Source organism: Callospermophilus lateralis, chromosome 3, assembly GCF_048772815.1.
Source record: "Callospermophilus lateralis isolate mCalLat2 chromosome 3, mCalLat2.hap1, whole genome shotgun sequence".
NCBI lineage: Eukaryota > Metazoa > Chordata > Mammalia > Rodentia > Sciuridae > Callospermophilus > Callospermophilus lateralis.
The window spans coordinates 147,261,914-147,282,219 of NC_135307.1; the positions used below are offsets into that span (position 1 = coordinate 147,261,914).

Here is a 20,306-nt window from a genome sequence, read left to right on the forward strand (position 1 = left end):
AATGCTAAAGAAATAAATTAGAGGAGACCTTAGAAGATGGAAAGATCTCCCTTGTTCTTGGATAGGCAGAATTAATGCTGTCAAAATGATCATACTACCAAAAGCACTATACAGATTTAACACAATTCCAATCAAAATACCAATGACATTCCTTATAGAAATAGAAAAAGCAGTTATGAAATTCATCTGGGAAAATAAAAGATCCAGAATAGCTCAAGCAATCCTTAGCAAGAAGAGTGAAGCAGGTGGCATCACTATATCAGACCTTAAACTATACTACAGAGCAATAGTAACAAAAACAGCATGGTATTGGCACCAAAACAGACATGTAGACCAGTGGTACAGAATAGAGGATGCAGAGACAAACCCACATAAATAAAGTTATCTCATACTAAACAAAGGCACCAAAAACATACATTGGAGATAAGATAGCCTCTTCAACAAATGGTGCTGGGAAAACTGGAAAGCCATATGCAGCAAAATGAAGTTAAGCCCCTATCTCTCACCATGCACAAAACTCAACTCAAAGTGGATCAAGGACCTAGGAATTAAACCAGAGACCCTGCACCTAATAGAAGAAAAAAATAGGCCCAAATTTTCATCATGTTGGATTAGGTCCCAATTTCCTTATATAGCACAGGAAATAAAATCAAGAATCAATAAATGGGATGGATTCAAACTAAAAAGTTTCTTCTCAGTGAGAGAAACAATCACTGAGGTGAAGAGACAGCCTACAGAATGGGAGCAAATTTTTTATCACACATACATCAGATAGAACACTAATCTCTAGGATATTTAAAACACTCAAAACTCCTGGGGCTGGGGCTGTGATTCAGCAGTAGAAACTTGCCTAACATGTGCAAGGCCCTGGGTTCAATCCTCAGCACCACAAAAATAAAGAAATAAAATAAAGGTATTGTGTCCAATTACAACTAAAAATAAATATTTTTTAAAAAACTCAAAAATTTTAACACCAAAAACCAAATAACCCAATCAATAAATGGTTCAAGGAAATACACTGACACTTCTCAGATGATGATATACTGTCAATCATCAAATATATGAAAAAATATTCAACATCTCTAGCAATCAGAGAAATGCAAATCAAAACTACTCTAAGATTTTATCTCACTCCAGTTAGAATGGCAGCTATTCAGCTATTAAGAATACAAACAACAATAAGTGTTGGTGAGGATGTGGGGGAAAAGGCAAACTCATACATTGCTGGTGGGACTGCAAATTGGTGCAACCAATATGGAAAGCAGTATAGAGATTCCTTGGAAAACTTGGAAGGGACCCATCATTTATCCCACTCCTTGGTTTACACCCAAAGGACTTAAAAATAGCATAATACAGTGACACATCCACATCAATGTTTATAGTAATACAATTCACAACAGCTAAGTTGTGGAACCAACCTAGATGTCCTTTAGTAGATGAATGGATAAAGAAAATGTGGTATATATACACAATGGAATATTATTCAGCATTAAGAGAGAATAAAATTATGGTATTTTCAGGTAAATAGATGGAGTTGGAGAATATTATCCTAGGTCAAGAAAGCCAGTTCCAAGAAAACCAAATGCCAAATGTTTTCTCTGATATGTGGATACTGGTCCATAATGGGTATGGAGGGGAGAGCATGGGAAGAACTTTAGATAACGCAAAGGGGAGGGAGGGAGAGGGAAGGGGCATGGGTGTAAGAAAGATGGTGGAATAAAATGGACATCATTATCCTAAGTACGCTCATGAAGACACTAATGATGTGACTTTACTTTGTGTACAACCAGAGACATGAAAAATTGAATTCTATATGTGTACTATGAATTGAAATGCATTCTGCTATCATGTATAACTAATTAGAATAAATAAATAATTTTTTAAAAAAGCTTCTGTTTGTTGATCTTATCTATTTGGTGAGTCATTATTTTTAACTTTCCTTTAGTTCTTTGGATATGCTTTTTTTTTTTCATCCTCTATGAACATATTTATAATACTTGATTTAAATCAAGTCTTTGTTCACTTAAGTCCAATATTCACACTTTTGTAGGGACAGTGTATTAAACTAATTTTTCCCTTATATATAAATCATATTTTTCTGTTTCTTTGCACTTTGTGTAACTTTTTGTTTAAGTCTTGACACTTTGAATAACATAATATGGTACTCTAGAAATCATATTCCCCTCTCCACCATGATTTGTTGTTCATTTAGTTCCTTTATAGGACCACTTCTGTAAAGTCTGTATTCTTAGTTGTGGGTAATCAGTAAAGTTTCTCCTCGAGTAATTTGTGTTCAGCTAATAATTAGAGATTTTCTTAAATGCTTTGAACAGATAAGTCTCCAAGCCTTTGCTGAGAGGCTGTGTGTATTAGCCTTCAATATCCCAAATATCCCAGTTGGTGGTTTGCTACTCTTGTTTAACCTGTACTTTCTGCTTGAATTGAACCTCAAGGTCAACTGGAAATGGAAGATTAGGCCTTTTCAGATGTTTCCTGAATATGTACAGTCCTGCATGTATGCATGGCATTCTGGAGTCCCAGGAATAGGTCAGAAATTTTCGAGAAAACTTATGTACTTACATTTCCCATTATCCTATTTATTTACTTACTTGGTGAGCTTCTTTTTTTAGGGGGAGAGGGGGCTTACCAGGATTAAATTCAGAGATGCTCGACCACCGAGCCACATCCCCAGTCCTATTTTATATATTATTTAGAGACAGGGTCTCACTGACTTGCTTAATGCCTTGCTTTTGCTGAGGCTGGTTTTGAACTCACAATCCTCCTTCCTCAGCCTCCTGAACTGTTGGAATTACAGGCAAGCCCCACTGTGCCCAGTTTGGTTAGCTTCTTGCTAGTCCACACTGGTTTCACCACTTCAGGAAGCTGTGATGCTAAGCAATTGCAATGGATTGTTTTCAACAAATGCCCTGGGGATAGGGCTACTTCACAGCAAGATCTGAGCCAGGTCAAATAAAGGCAAGCACTGAGAACTGAACTTTTCAAGGTACTGTTAGGTCAAATGATGACTGTTTTCTGAGGATGGGGCTTTTGAGGGGACCTAAATCCATTCTTTTTTCTCCAGTAGCTGCTAGTCTGCTGGTTTTCAAAGAAAACTGCCATAGTTTTGAGGCCACAGTGAGCCTACAGTTTTCAACAAGATGCAGTACTTTTTCTTGAATAAAAACTTCTTGTATTGTTGCAAGCCTTTGGTTTATTCAGTTTAGGCACTGACAGCAAAGTGTACAGTTGTGTTGCTTCCTTTTCTCCCAGTGGTAAACCAGCACAGCATTGTATAAAAATTAGTAATTGAAAGAGAGAATCTGTCAACAAAGATGAAAGTGCAGCAAAAACAAAAACAAACAAACAAAAAGGGTAAGGATAGAATTGAAGTGAAATTCGAATGGAATGTAAAGGAAATGTAAAAGAAATGGACAACTTAGAGATTGTGACTTTCTGGAGACTTTAGATATGAAGCCAGCAGAATTTACTAAATAAGAAACTGAAATGAAGAGGACGAAAAGGATGAGTATGTCCTTGAGGACATCAACAAAAACAAAGCAAAACAAGTAACATTAAAGGAACTCTTTGAGATATTGCATGACATTAGTAGCACGAAGAATAATGTGCTGAGAGTAATCCAAATATGATGCTTTGCCAAGGCACAGAAATGTGGGTATATGAGTTACACTGGAAGAAAAGCACTGTTTAACTTAACTCTGGATGTTTTGTTTTTTTTAAATTTTTTTAGGTATAGATGGACACAACACAATGCCTTTATTTATTTATTTATTTATTTATTTATTTATTTATTTATTTATTTTTTATGTGGTGGTGAGGATCGAACCAGGGTCCCACCTGTGCTAGGCAAGCGCTCTACCGCTGAGCTACAATCCCAGCCCCAACTCCTGATATGCTTTAACAACAAAAAATACTTTAATTCTCAATGTTTGTATTGTTTTAAATTGCATTAACTCATTAAATTGTATTAACTCAATAGTTTTCCATTTTTTAAATTTCCGTATACATTTCTAACTACCATTTACAAAGATTCAAGTCTTTTTTTTTTTTTTTAACGTATTTGCGAAATTTAAAAGGTCATGTAACAATCTTTTAACTTTTTCCCGTTGATTGTTGAGGATGTCTGGAATGGTTTAGTATTTCCACCATCCAGAACTACCATGCAAATGAGAACTGCATATCTTTGGATGTATAATATATAAATAATATGCATGTAATATATATATATTAAATGTAAATGCAGAATCGTCAAACAGTTTAGGGTAGACAACATATGATGACAACAAACCATTCAGTAGTAATTCTAAATTAAAATTTTTTTTTTCACTCTGAGATTCTTTTGGGGTATAAACGACTGGAAATGAGCTCCTGGGGGCCGATGAAGAAACTGAGGCACGCGGGGATCAGGCCTCGCCCGCAGCTCCAGGAGCGCGCACCATGCACGCCCCGCTGTCTCCGAAACCCGCAGGGTGCGCACCGGAGCCCGGCTTCCCGGGTGGAGGAGGCGGTGCGGGCGGCGGCTGGAGCGGCGGGCCACGCACGGCGGCGGCGGGAGCGGCCGGGCACGCACGGCGACGGCGGCGGCGGGAGCCCTGGCCACGCACGGCGGTGGGATCGGGATCCCGGCCACGCAGGGCCACGGCGGCGGGAGCAGGAGCCGGGCGCACACTGCGGCGGCGGCGGCGGCGGGAGCGGCGGGAGCTGTGGCGACGGCGGATGGCCCAGAGCTGATCTATGCGGCGCTTGGAAGGGCTGTGTCTGCGGCGGCGGCGGCGGCGGCGGGGCCCTGCCCGCGAGCGGAGCGGGGACAAGATGAAGTACCAGAAATACCTGACGGTGCTGCAGATGGCCATCGGTGTCACCCCCTCCAACCGCGGCAGCCTCCTGCCGCTCAAGAGGAAGCTGTGGTGAGGGAGGGCGCGGCGCGCGTGGGCGCAGAGCCCCAGCGGGACCGGGCGCGGGGCGCGGGGCGCGGGGCGCGGGGCAGGAGCCGGGCCGGGGCAGGGGCGGGCCAGTGGCCAGGCCGCGGTGACCCGGCCGACGGCGCTCCGAGAGCGCGGGGTGCAGCAGCGGTTTCAATCTCCCAGGGCCGAGCGCCGCCACGACCCTCACGGTGCCCAGCGCCACGTAGAGCTGCGCGCTGCAGCGAGCTAGCTGCAGGGACCTGCCGGTTGCTGGCACTGGACCGGGCCTCCCTCCCTGTCTGTCCTTTTAGCTCCGTACCGACGAGTTGTGACTCCCAATTTCAAGCCAGGCTTTCTTGGCATACAGACACCAATTTATTATCTTTGTATATATACGTTCTCTGTTTTTTCCCAAAATCCATCTGCTCTTGAGTACATAGTAAAAATGAATTGTTCCCACGGTAGGGGAAATAAATTGTGAGATTAGAATTGCATTGTCAGAGACTATTATTTTATTTACATGTTTTCTGGTTCCTTCGACCTGGAAATTGTTATTGAGGTAACAGGGAAAAGAACGTCCTTAATGAAAAAATTTGAAGTTAACCAGACCTGGTTTATATAGTTGATTATCTCTGATTGCATATGGCATTTTGTTAGTTTCTAAATTGCCATATCGCAGCCCCAGTGGCCACCTAGGCATTCTAGTGGCTTGAGATGAAGATTTAAGGTTTTATCACAGAAGAAATAAGTAAAGGGAAGGTGATTACAGAAAAAAAAGAGGCCAATAATTGTGATAGTTATTGATGGTTACTAATTAAAACTACTGGTCAGTGCTATTCATAAAGGTTTTGTTTTATTCCATTGAACGTAGTTAATTTGATCCTAAGGTTGTAGAGAAAGGAAGGGAGGCTGCTCTTAGGTATTTGGGAAAATTAATTTCTGCTGTGTCAGAAATTAATGATCCAAGATCTTTAAAGATTGATCAGTGAGAAAAGGGTGGGTTTAAAAAAAAAGAAGAAGAAGAAGAAGAAGAAGCCCAATAGTAGTCACTTTTGGAGGGAAGGCAACAAATGTGAGCACCAAAGTTCAAATTTCATCTGTGCCACGTGCTGTGTGACACTAAGCAAGTTACCAGAGTATCTGTTTCTTCCCCTGTAAAATGAGAATCTTGTTATCTTCCTCAGGGATAATACACAGATCAATTCTGATAATGAATATAACATGCCTACTGCTGTGCCTGGCTGAATAATAGATGCTTAGTAAACATTAGTATCTTCCTCCTTGCCCTACCCCCATTTTTTTTATTCTGAAGAAGATATTTTAATTTGATGAATAGAAAGGAATAACACATAGAAGACTAGAGTAGTAAAAATTGAATAAAATGTCTATAAGGGTTGGATATATAGCTCAGTGGTAGAGTGCTCACCTAGCTTGTACAAGGCCTTGGGTTTAATCCCAGCACCACAACAAATAAATGAACAAACAAACAAGTATAGGTCACTCCTGTGAAGAAAAGCAAAGTAATATATAAAGATGATTTCTCAGATTGATGGTGAACACCAGCAGTCTTACCCATACCCTGCATTTCTCCTGATACCTAACACACTATTTATTTTTTACTTATTTTTCATGTATGTTGTTTCTCTCTCTCCATCAAAATGTAACTTGCATGAGGGAGGACTTTTGTCTATTTGGTCCATGACGAAATCACCTACAATTGATATTTGGCACAAAATAGCGTCTCAATAAATATTTGTTGAGTAAATGGAGAAGTGAATTCTTACTTAAAAATGAATTCTTAATAATGTGTGGCTGAGAATGACCATTAAAGAAATCAGTTTTCTTTATGCTCACTTTAAAGAGATAAAAGAATAATATTTAAGAAGCTCCAAGCCATGAGTATTAGCAACATTAAATCACAAAGTTAAGAAACTAAATTTACTCTTTCTCATCATTTGGAGCACTGTTTCTGAAAATACATTCCCCAAACACAGAATTTGTGAAGAGAGGCTCTAAGGAAATAAAATTCAGGTAGTATTTATACTGTAATGACTTACATGGAAGCAGACAATAAATTTGGACCAGGGATAAAAACCATCCTATTAAGAGATGGTCTGCAAAAATCTGGTGGATTTTGTGTAACCTTTTTCAAAATCTTAGATGAGTGTTTCAGAGTTTCCACTGAATGCTAATTTGCAAAGCTTAATCTAGTTTTTGCAGAGGAAAAAATGAAGAGCATACTCTACAAAAACTCTGGTATGGGTAGTACTTCTCAACACAATTGGATAGTACTTTTTTTTTAATTGGTCCACTTATCTCTTCTTTCCTCTGGATTTTTTTTCTAGATAGCATTTTAATTTTGTCAATATCGTCATAATTGTACATGGAGAGTTTGAGATATAAAGCGCTGTTACATGGTTAGAAGATAAGAAGATGTAGTTTCCAACTCCAGAGTGGTGGGGACCTGTAGCAGACATCAGCAACATGTGTCAGACCTTGGAATGTACCGGCATCTGCCCATTTATAAAATATGAGGTCATACTATGAAAATTGTGATATATATGAAGATTTGTATGGATATGTTTATGCAAATTTGAATTCTCTGTTTCTGTCTTTAAATTATTGTAGTCTGCACTAAAAGACGTGGGCTTGCAAAGCTTATACCAGTATAAAAGATGGGATGGGATGATCTAGTGCTTTGTTCCCACACTTCATCTAGTCTGGGCATTTGTGACCATCAGCTTTCTTTTGTGCAGTGTTCCCTGTTTTTCTACTGGACTCCTGAAATCCCTTAAGGAGTATCATATTTTACAGACCAATTTATGTGGAAACTGAAATCAACAGACCCGTGCGCGTTGGTGGAGCCTATAAGAACCCTCTTCTGCTTGTCCTCTCTTCTTGTTTCCTAGAGACAGAAGTAGGAGTGCATGCAGTGTTTGGTTCTGAATCATCACTGTTTAGGAACCCAGAGGAAGGCCTGCTACCTCTACCCCAGATGGGTAGAAGTTGCTGCAGCCTACTGTCGTCCTTTGGGGGTTTCCTGTGATTACCAATTATGAAAAGCAGTAGGATATTGTATTTGCTAGGGTTGCTGGAACAGATGACCACAGATTTGGTGGCCTTAAACAACAGAAATTTGTCATTTCACAGTTCTGGAGGCCAGAGGCCCAAAGTCAAGGTGTCAGTAGAGCTACACTCCCTTGAGGGCTCTAGGGGAGATCCTTTCTTGCCTCTTCCTGCTCCTGGTAGCTCTTTGTGGCCACATTCCTCCAGTCTCTGCCTCCATCTTTACATGTCCTTTTCTTCTGCATCTGTCTTCTCTTCTGTCTCTTATAAGGATATTTGTCATTGGATTCAGGACTACCTGAATAATCTAGGATGATCTCATCTCAAGATCTTTAACTTAATTACATTTGCAAAGTCTCTTTTTCTAAATAAGGTGACAGTCACCCTGCTCTTCAGCAGGTTTGGTAAGAGCCATATAATAATCCTATCTATTCTGAAACGTGAAAAAAAATTTTAATAATAATGGTATGGTTGTCAATTGTCTTTTAATTTTTGTACCAAGTGTTTTTAGGAGTGTTTACACTGACCTGGGGTAGAGGAGAAGGGGTTGTCATTTGATTTTCTTCATCTTATAAAAAGATTTTTTTGTGGTTATTTGAGTCAGTGATTACTGAAAGCCATGCAACATCAATGTACTGATTCAAGTAGCCATCCAGTAATCAGATTTTGAAAGTGTTCAAAGCTGCCGTTCATTAAGCTATTATTAGCAACCTATAGAGGTGCTTTGCAAGCATCCTGTCATTTAACTTATAGCATCCCTGTGAGGTAGGTGCTGTATTTTCCCAGTCTACAAATAAGTTTATTGACTTGCCCAGAGTCAGGAGGTTTTATGCTGGTTATTGGATTAAAAGACACTGGAGCAGGAAGATGATATTGTAGGAGGAGAGAATAGCTGAAAATAGGTGTAAGGACCCAGTAGTATTAGTTTCTGCATGGGTGTTATATGGACCACTCATGTGTCACACAGGTCTGCCTGCTGGGATGTGAAGGGCTCTAATATCCAAGTCCTTTTGTAGTTTCATAATGAGCAAATTATAGATGATTACACATATTATTATTTACAAGTGCAACTGAAGACTATTTGCTATTAATCTAATAAGTGAATCATTAAGGTTTCTGAAGTCTGATACTTAAAAAACAAAAGTTAGCATTTTGCTACCATCTATGAAAGTGTCCTTAGAAGGAGTCAGTGTCCTTTTAAAGTCAGCTGCACTTCTGTTCTTAGCAGTATGCCAATGCTCTTGTTCTCACACTGTTGTTTGGGATTCCTCTCTTTGGGGAAGTATGCTTTGCTGTCACTCATCAGCATTGTCTTGAGTTGGTGGTGTCTCTCACCTGCTGATAATTTAAACTTCATATCTTATAGAAGCACTGCCACTTTACGAATAGTTTGGTTCTTGCATAACTGCTTCATTTTTACCATCTTGCTGATTTATTTTTGCCCCATTCTTTGTTGTTATTGAATTATTTTTTACTGGAAATTTGAAATGGAATAGAAGGAATACACAAATCCAAGGATACCTAATACTCCCCTTGGGCATCGGCTTTGCAAGGATGGGGAGCAGGAGGGCATTCCAGCAGAGGGAGAGTCTGGGAGGGATGGTTGCAGAATGTAAGGAGTTGTGTGCTGTGTATTTTGGATGAGTGAATTTTTTAGATTTCTGTTGGGTTTCAAGGGCTTTGCAATGCTGTATTGAAGATTTAGCAGTCTGTATCTGGATGGCAGCCAGCAATGAGCCAGGCGTTTGCAAGTGTAGGTGTGACATGATTGATGGGGTTGGATTTGTGTTTACCTTCCCCTAGTGTCCTCGAAATGGGGGATGTACACACAAGGAACAAGAACTAAGTGGTAAACAATTTACTGGGTTGTTAATATCTGGGCAGGTGCCATTTATCACCCACATGAGGACCTTCCAGGAAGCCATGCTGAAGCAGATTGGCCTTCAAGCCCATAGGGGATGGTCCTCTCTTCTCTCCAAAGCTAAGAGGGTGGACCCTGGCCTAATAATGTCAGGCAAGGAGAAGGGAAATGAACAAAAGGAGACCCGACTCCTGGGGTGAGCCTTACCAGGACATGTTTATTCTGTGGAAGCAGGAAGTGAGATGAGAGGGTGGACCCTGGATTTTTACCTTATGGGCACATTGGCCTGGCCCACCAGTAAAACATGGTCCCATGAGAAACATAGGAAGAGAGTGGAGAGAGAGAGAGAGAGAGAGAGAGAGAGATAGATTTTCTCCCCAACGTCCCTTTATGGATGATAAAGTGAAAGGAAGAATTTAGAAAACTTCACTGTAAGCCAAGTATTGATTTCCCCTTAATTCAAGAGAAAATATAAGGTGCTTATAACTCAGTTCCTAAGCGTGATTCCCTGACATTAAAGGTCATTCCCTGAAATATTTGGGGAACTATCCCCAAAGTCTGTTATTCAGTTCAAATTCATACCATCAGGGATGGGGGAGGGTGATCCCTTGGGATTAGAAAACTCCTACTGTACATCTGGGGGAACTGTCCTTGGTGGCTTTCTGTAACCAAGTACAGTTCTTCTTGCCTGAGTTGTAGATATGCCCCTGTATTCCGTGAGTGTCCAACAAAAACCTGTTGTATAATGTCAAATCGAAGTAAACATGTTGATCTCCCCAGGACCCCTGTTTTCAAAGACAGTAATCAACAAAGGAGAAGCAAAACCTTAAATTCTACTAACCCTATAAGATCATCTCTTAAGCTGGAGTTGACATTCTCCACAGTTATCTGGATCGATGTTTATTCTTTTCTTTATTCCCCACCGAGGAAAGGGAGCTGGTCATTACTGAGCCATGCTTTTTAACAACTGGCCTCTCACCTTCAAAGAGACTTGGTCAAAGCTTATGAATGACTGATACTACTGTGTGGGAGCCTTAGCCAATTCCATCCTCTTTGGGGGACTATAGGCAGGTGGGTCCAGAGTGATCTTCACCTGGTATTTATCCATTCTGCTCATCTGGTCATTAAATACTTTTATTATGATCCTGGTGGGAAAGGGTTGGTCCATTCTTCTAGTGATATTTGTGATTTTTTAGCCTTGTCATTGGATTTAATATTATATTGAGTTTATTCTGATAAATGTCTTGGCTGCCTGCCATTTGTAAAATTTGGTGTAAGCTCTAGGTTTTAAGCTTATAGGTTTGAAGAAAAGGGAAAATAGTGATGCCTATTTAAGTCAGATGAAAGAGAATCTTATGAAAAATATTAGCCAGATGATTTCATCAAAAAAGTGAACATTATGTTTGCATTCACTTCCTAAAATATGACCATATGATTTAACCAGTGCTATCAAAATAAAGTGAGAGAGAAGAAATAAAGAAAAAAATTGACACATATATTGTTTTAAAATTCTTTCCAATATGTCCTCTTTTGAATAAGCTCATTTAAAAATTTAAGTTTATTTTAATTTATCTATAAAAACTTAAAATTGTACATATTTATGAAGTATCATATGATGTTCTGTTACATGTATATGCTGTATAATGTCAAATCAAATTAAACATGTTGATCTCCTTAAACATTTATTATTTCTTTATGGTGAAAACATTCAAAATCCTTTCTTCTAGCTTTTTTTGGAAATATACAGTACATGGTTGTTACCTTTAGTCACTCTGCTGTGCACATTAGGACTTGTGAACCTTAGTGCCTGTTGATCAACCTTTCCCCATTGCTCCTTGCCCCTACTCTCCTCACCCTCTGGTAACGACCATACTGTTCTCAGTTTCTATGAGATCAACATTTTATATTGCAGTGTGAGATCATGTGGAGCTTATCTTTCTGTGTCTGGCTTACTTCACCTAATGATCTTGTATCTATGTTGTTTCAGATAACAAGCTTTCATTCTTTTTTATGGCTGAGTGGTATTCCATTATGTACCTTACACATTTCCTTTGTCCATGAGTTGGTGAACATTATATAGTTTCCCTTCCCTGACTATTGTGAATAGTGCTGCCATGAGCATGGGAGGGCAGCTGTCTCTTCAACATACTGATTTCATTTCTTTTGGATATATACCCAGGAGTGGGATTGCTGGATCATATGGTAGTTGTATTTAAAATTTTTTTAAGAACCTCCATAGTGTTTTCCATAATGGCTGTATTAATTTGCATTCCCACCAAGAACGTGCAGGGGTTCCCTGTTCTCCACATCATTGCCAGCGCTTGTTATCTTCAGTCGTTTTGGTCACAGCCTTTCTTACTGGGATGAGGTCATGATTGTATTTCTCTGACAAACAAAATGTTGAACATTTTTTTCATGTATCTGTTGGCCATTTGGTATGTTTTCTTTTTTTTTCCAGAAAATTTTCTATTTAGGTCTACTGTCCGTTCTATTTTGTTTGTGTTTTTTGAGGAGGGGTCTCATTGCACTGCCCAAGCTGATCTTGAACTTGTTGGCTTTAGCAGTCTCCTGCCTCAGCCTCCCCAGTAGTTGGCATTGGGGTGTACAACACCACACCCTTCTTTTTAATTGGGCCATTTATTTGTTTGTTTGTTTGCTCTTGAGTTTTGGGAGTTCTCTATACATTCTAGATATTAACTCCTTGTCAGATGTATGCTGTACAGATATTTTTCTCCCATCTGTGGGTAGTCTCTTTACTCCTTGATCGTTTCTTTTCCTGTACAGAAAGTTTTTAGTTTGATGTATCCCATTTGTTTATTTTTTCATTTTGTTTCCTGTACTTTTGGAGTCTTGTCCAAAAATTCTTTGCCCATTCCAATGTCCTGAAGCGTTTCTCTTTGAATAAAGTTCTTTATTGTTTTTGTGGAAGCTTTTAACTCTGCAGAAAGGAAAATAGGGTTGTAAAGTGTGCTTCTTTTTATATTGAGAATCATGAAAAAGGTAGCATTAAATTTATACTTTGGGATCTGAATCAAAGTGAGAAAATTCAATTAAATAAAAAAAGTTAATTAAAAAGCTTCAGCAAAATTAATGATGGTCTAAATGAAGGTAAAGAATGCTTCTGTGGGCCTGCATTTTTTTTGGGGGGGAAGGGGGTTACTGGGGATTGAACTCAGGGGCACTCGACCACTGAGCCACATCCCCAACCCTATTTTATATTCTATTTAGAGACAGAGTCTCACTGAGTTGCTTAGCACCTTACTTTTGCTGAGGCTGGCTTTGAACTCACAATCCTGTCTCAGTCCCCCAGGCTGCTGGGATTAGGGTGTGTGCGACTACTCCGGGTGGACCTGCATTTTTGAGAATTCTGAAATGTAGCTAGTAGATAGAGGTAGGTGGACTGAGAGAAAACCTTGCAGAATCACTGTCCAGAGCATGCCCAGGAGACCCTTGCAAAGGTGGGGTGGATAGCTTGAAAAAACATCAACGGACAGCAGATGGGGACACTTGGGAAATGAATTGCATGTGATATGCTGGGTTGGCTCAGCCCCTGATCTTCACTGTTTGTGCCAAGTAGAGCATAGTGGTGCTGCTTTCTCACCTCCTTAAATATTGACTGTGGGCACCAGGCCAGAGCCAGGGTTGTTCCCAAGGCGCTACTGAATCCTGCTAACCCAAAGAAGTTTCCTCACAGACCCCCCAGTACCCCATGCTATCTCTCTGCCAGAGCCACTGAAGGCAGGTACAGTAAATGCCAGAGGAGGAAAATAGATATTCTCCAGGACAAACGTAAGTGGACAGTATAAGTCACCAAACAGTGGAAGAAACCAGCACCTTGAGAATTACCAAACTGAAAGAACAGAGGAACTAATCCCTGAGAAAATAGAAGAGCATTAACAGTTATTTTCAGAAAGTTGCAAAAGAACATTCAGTCATGAAGTCTAGGCACTTTGAAACTTTTTAATTTTCTTACTGATGGAAAGGAGACTGGTTGAATTGTCAAAACCGATAATCTAATCAGCAATTTGGAGGAGTAAGCTAAAGAATCCAAGAAGAGCAAAGGTAAATTGGAAGAGTAAATGAGAAGTTAGGAACGTGGAAACTTTCCAAGGGGAAGGCCGGCTTTAGTGGGAGTGTGGTGGTGCTGTGAGAGAAGGGTCATGAAGATGCATTAATGCCATTTATTATTTAGAAGAGGTGACAATATTGATGAACCTAGGTGTTGACAGGAAAGTATGCTCTCCGTGTCCTTAAACATCACCTCAGTACTGAAAACATACACACTTTCTTTCCTTGTCATTGTTGCCTAAACAATTTAGTGTTACAAGTATTTACATAGCATTTATGTTGGGTATTATAAATCATGAAGAGATAATTTAAAGTATGAGACGGTGTACATAGGTCATTGGCAAATAATTCACCTTTTATTTATTTTTTCTTGATACTGAGGATAGAGCCCAGGGATTCTACACCCCCAACCCTTTCTGTTTTTAATTTTGTGACAAGGTCTCGCTAAGCTGTCCAGTCTGACCTCAAATTTACAATCCTCATCTTCCTGAGTAGCTGGGATTATAGCCCCGAACCACTGCGTCTGGCATAGCCATGTTATATAAAGGAGTTGCGTATCCATAGATTTGATATCCAAAGGGGATTCTGGAGCCAATCCCCCATGGATACCAAGTGACAACTCTGTGTGTGTGTGTGTGTGTGTGTGTGTGTGTGTGTGTATTAGCTAGTGTGTGTGCCCTAATAATATGTGTAACTTTCAAGCTACTAACTGGAGAGGGAAATCAGTCATAGAGCAGTTGGGGACAAGAAAACTCCATCATATTAATAAGGCAGAAAAATAAGAAAGCATTTATAATGGGAATAAAACATAGAAAAAGATGATAGTAATAAATCTATACATATAAATAAGCATAATTTGAATGGATTAAGTGCATCTCCAAAGATATTTACTCTCAGATTGGGTGAAGAAAAAAAACCACTCTAGCTACATGCCAAGATGTAAAGGTACAATTTAAGGAAAAAAAAAAAAAAAAGACAGACTTGGAAAGGTTGAAAACAGGCACACAAAAATATGAACTAGATAACATAGAAATGTAAATGGGGACCATGCACTGTAGTGCAGACTTGCAATCCCAGCAAGGGGGCTGGGATTGAGAGGTTGAGGCAGATTGAGAGGCTGAGGCAGGAGGATCATGAGTTCAAAGCCAGCCTCAGCAATTTAGCAAGGCCCTGAGCAACTTAGTGAAACCTGTCTCAAAACATAAAAAGGGCTGGAAATGTGATTCAGTGCATAAGGACCCCTGGGTTCAATCTCTGGTACCAAAAAAAAAAAAAATGTATATGGGGAAATTATCATCAGATAAAATAGCATAAAATTATCACCACATAAAATAGCTCTAAAATAGCATAAAATTAAGGTAAAATTGATCATTGGCACAAAGACTTTCTATATGATAAAACATTAAATCCCTAAGAAATTTTGAATAATAAACATTAAGGCATCTAATCAGAAAGATTTGAAATGTAAAAAGCAAACACCTAACAGACTGACAAAGATTAATTGACAAATCCCTCTTTTTCATGGGAAACTCCACAATAGTCCTTTTTATACAAATCATCAGTTCAGCAAGACAAAAGTATAATGAAGAACACAGAAAAGTTGAGTTATAAAATAATTAAAAGATAGAGTTGCCCTTGTATTTAATGATTCACCCAGTGCACATTCTCATACACTGTTGGTGGAAGTGTAAATTGGCAAATTTTGGAAGTCGGTGCCTGTTAACATTTAGAAATCTTCTATCCCTACCCCTAAATTTCCACTTAGGAGTCTTTCCTAAGTAAGTATTGAATTTGTCTACAAATATTGTCATGGATATTTGTTGCTTTAAGACTTAATAGCAGGGGCTGGGGTTATAGCTCAGCAGTAGAGTGCTTGCCTCGCACATGTAAGGCACTGGGTTCGATCCTCAGCACCACATAAAAATAAATAAAGTAAATATATTTTTTAAAAAGATTTAATAGCAAACATTTGAAAGCAAAATAAATGCTCCTTAGCAGGGAAGTGATTGATAAATGATGTTACATCTGTATCATAAAATACTGTTTAGTTATTAAAAAGAAATTGTTCTACATGGGTTATTGTGGTTATTATGCAAGTCATATTAAGTGAAAAAATATGGTGCAGGAAAATATGAATAATTTGGTCATCTTACTAAAAAATTCCTAAAGGAAATAAGCACATACATAAATAACATAAGCATTTGTCTGGGAGGTAATAAAAGGAACTGGTAACAGTAGTTGTCTGGAAAATGGACTGAGGTTTAGGATGAGGGTGAAGGAGGCCCATTTTACTTTCCATTTTCATATCTTTCTGTACTCTTTAAATATTCTAAATATATAGATATTTTCATTCTAAATTACAGGCATACATAAACTTGTCTATTTTATAATAGTCCCTCTCTTTTTTTTGTGTGTGTGTACTGGAGATTGAACCTAGGGGTAATTTACTACTGAGCCACATCTTAGCCCTTTTTATTTTTCATTTTGACCCAGGGTCTCACAAAGTTGCTTAAAGCCTCGTTAAAGTTACTGAGACAGGTCTTGAACTTTCCATCCTCCTGCCTCAGCCTCTGAACTGCTAGGATTATAGTTGCTCACCACCATATCTTGCAAATATTTACTCTTATTCATATATGAATCAAGTTTATTTTGCTAGTAGTCCATTCTGTGCATCTTTTAAAAAGCAATTAGAGGCTAGTGTGGTGGCTTACACCTGTAATCCTAGCAGCTCCAGAGACTGAGACAGGAGGATTGCAAGTTCAAAGCCAGCCTCAGCAACTTAGCGGGACCCTAAGCGGGACCCTAGAGAGAATCTGTCTTAAAATTTGAAAATAAATAAACAAATAAATAAAAAGGAATGAGGATGTGACTCAGTGGTCGAGTGCCCCTGAGTTCAATCCCGGGTACCCTCCACTCCCCCCAAAAAAAGGGAAAAAGAAAAAGGAGTTAGAGCTTACAGGCTGTGTCTTATGTTATCCCATCTGGTCAACACTTGAAGTATAAAAAAATTAAGAAGTAACAAGGGTTGAAAATTATATGAACGTGGACTGCATTATGAATAGGAAATTCCATCACGATATGAAGAAATTGACTTTCATAAACCGTATTTAGAAATCATTCCCATTGCTTTATACATTTTGTCATCTCTAAGAAAATAATTTACAGAACAGTTTCCTTGCAGGTGCCCAGAGCATCTTCTCTCTGACTAGTTTGTTCTAAGGCTGCCACCCAGTAGTGACGCAGCAATAAGACAGCATGTGTCAGTTCTGTGTGTGTGTTTTTATGTATGAACATGTATCCCAGTGTACACTCCATAGATGAATAGCTTAGATTATTTTCTATTTCTTCTTATCTGTGTTTTTTTTCTTCCAAAATCATGCTGAATTATTGACTGTCATGTTTAAATTTGGAGGAGTTATTTTCATGCTTAACAAAAGCATGCTGAACAGTATCTGTGGATCTCTCCAGTGACAGCTGACTTGTACTGGGTGAACCAGGCTGAGTGCTGCTGGTTAGACCACTGTCCCAAGGGAAGCCAATGCCTGTGAGTTACTTAGGAAACCTCAGTCTAGTTGTAATTGCTTCTTTGATGGTGGCAGAGTTGACTTTTAGTGAATTTTAATGTTGGAATATTTGAACTCTTTCAGGAAGATTCCTACACTACCAGCTGCTAAGAAATATTTAGAAAGAGTATCCGATAGAATGTTTGGCTCTTGGGTTTTTGGTTGAAAAAAGGAGTGTGTGTGACATTTCCAAAGCTACCCTCAAGTAAATGGTTACCACTAATTTGAGAAAATAGGCTCACCTGTAAATCTGCCTTTTTAAGCAATTTTTCCCCTTTTTCCAGGGTTACTCCATCCTCTGAAAATCCCAATGGTGCTACTTCTAGTGTCAGCCAAGGAAAACCTTCTTTAAGACGAATTAAAGGGAGACTGCACAGAAGCAAAAGTCTTGATAGCTTCGATTTCTGTGAACTCACTGTAAGTGGACTGGTTGATACTTTTCTCATTTTTTAAGGAATGCAAAACTTTTGATTTTTTTTCATAAAAATATAATAGTCTCATTTGGTGGTCAGCATTTTTTTTTAACTAAAAAATGGTTTAACTAACAATTTACCAACCAGAATGCTTTCTTAACTGGCATGCACAGGGTATATTTATAATAAATGGTTCATAACAAAGAAAGATGAAGATAAAGAAATTTTTCCTGAATTCTATGAGACATGTTGAATTGAGTAGACTATCCATGTAAATTTCTTTGAATATCACAAATTCATGTTAATATGAACAGAGACTTAAATATCTGATTAGCTCCAAACACTCAGCTTTCTGGTAGTACCCGAAAGTCATTATGCCAAAAATTATTAGGATAGATCCCAATTCAGTTAATGATTGCACTTTCTCTCTGTTCTAAGTGATTAACTCTAACAATCATGTTTTTTGTTCCAGGCCATGTGACATGTTTTTCCTATGGGTATATGGTAATAAATCAATTCATGTTTCTGAAAGAACACTAACACTGTCAGGCTCCTCTCTACTAAAAGATACACTGTAATGCCGTGAAGTACATACTAGAATGCTCTCTGCTTGGAAAAAAGTTTTATTCAGATTTATATATGTGTTCGTTGGCAGATTAATGGATGTTTAGGATGTTTAGGAGAATGTGTGCATTTCTGCCTTTTGAGTTCTGAAAAATTCTGAATTATAAAAGTACCACTGACAAGTGTTGTTTCAAAAAATGATACCAAATTGTTATCTTTAGTATATGAAACTAAATCCTATCTGCTTTTGAGGATATGACATTTGCATTTCTTTTTTTTTTAATTTTTTTAAGAGAGAGAGAGAGAGAAATTTTTTTTTTTAATATTTTTATTTTTTAGTTCTTGGCGGACACAACATCTTTGTTTGTACGTGGTACTGAGGATCGAACCCCGGGCCACACGCATGCCAGGCGAGCGCGCTGCCGCTTGAGCCACATCCCCAGCCCGACATTTGCATTTCTTACCTATAATTGATAAAAACAAAAGCTTGTTTTTTATTTGTTAAGATTTATTTTTTAGCAATTATTTTTATTAAAATAATTGTATTCAATTATTTTGCTTTAAAGTGTTCTTGAACACTTTTATGATACAAGACATAAGAAAGTGAAATGTGATCTGTAGGAAAACACTTATTCAATAACTGAGAAAAAGAGTCAGTTTTTGCTAAGTCAACTTAACAGTGAAAGTGACTATTAGAAAACATACAATCAAGTGAATTGTTTCTCAAAAGTAAAGCAATAAATTCACTGAGAAACAAATTTTAATTACGTTTTAAAATATAAAAATGGAGGCCAGGCACGGTGGTACACACCTATAATCCTAGTGACTCAGATGTCTGAGGCAGGAGGAACAGGAGTTCAAACCCAGCCTCAGCAACTTAGTGAGGTCCTAAGCAACTCAGTGAGACCCTGTCTCTAATAAAATATAAAAAAGGGCTGGGGATGTGGCTCCATGGTTAAGTGCCCTGGGTTCAATCTCTGGTACCAAAAAAACCTCAAAGAATATAAAAATGGAAATTGAAATTTTATCAGGTTCTTTTCTCTGATGTTTGATATTATCATTACTGCTACATAATCAGGTAATTAATATGACATGTTGTAAAATACATTTACTTGCTTAACCAGAATCATTCTGGTTGGAGAAGAAGTTAAAATTTGTCTAGAACATGACGAAGAAAACTTTACATATCAGTTATCCCTTATCTGAAATGTCTGGGATCAGGCATGTTTTGGATTTTGAATTTTGGCATTTTTACATCTCCATTATGAGATATCTTAGGGTTGGTCTTAGGTCATTTGTATTTCATTTACACTTTATATACATAGATTGAAGGTAAATGTGTACAGTATTTTTAGGGTACCTGTGCTTTGACTACAATCTGTTATGTGAGGGCAAGTGTGGAATTTGCCATGTGTTGGTGCTCTAAAAGTTAGGGATATTCAACTGTACTTTGTGTAAGGTTGCCTTCAGTTTCCCACAAATAGAAATGAATATTTAAATGATCAGGAAGTTATCTTTTTATTATAATCAATATGCTTAAAAGTGATTGATAATTTATTTTTTGCCTTGTTCCATAAGACACTTTATCTGGCTAAAGTCTAAGCAAGAAAAAAAAAATAGCACTATCCAGTGGATTTAACATCTACAGAATTCATTTTTTTTTCTTTTTGATATTCTTTCTTTTTGGGTGTTATCTCAAAAGTAAAGTCTTAGCATGAAGGAAAGGCATTTGACATTGAGGTTAAAAAAGAGGAAAAGTTGGGGGGATTCACAGAAGGTGGATTGCAGGGATGGTCTGTGGTTCTTGTGTGGTGGTATGTGCAGTTGTCTTCATGGACTATGTTGTTGC

At 38.4% G+C, this 20,306-nt stretch overlaps 1 protein-coding gene across 2 annotated transcripts in view; it reads left to right on the plus strand.

Moving 5' to 3' along the window:
- The first annotated feature begins 4,752 nt into the window (after positions 1-4,752).
- The window catches only part of Tjp1 (tight junction protein 1), a 230,528-nt gene continuing 214,974 nt past the window's right edge, over positions 4,753-20,306 (plus strand). For both annotated transcript variants that reach the window (XM_076851428.1, XM_076851429.1), the window contains exons 1-2: positions 4,753-4,925; positions 17,765-17,897. In XM_076851428.1, the coding sequence (XP_076707543.1) occupies positions 4,753-4,925; positions 17,765-17,897 (306 nt within the window). The remainder of the gene's footprint in view (positions 4,926-17,764; positions 17,898-20,306) is intronic.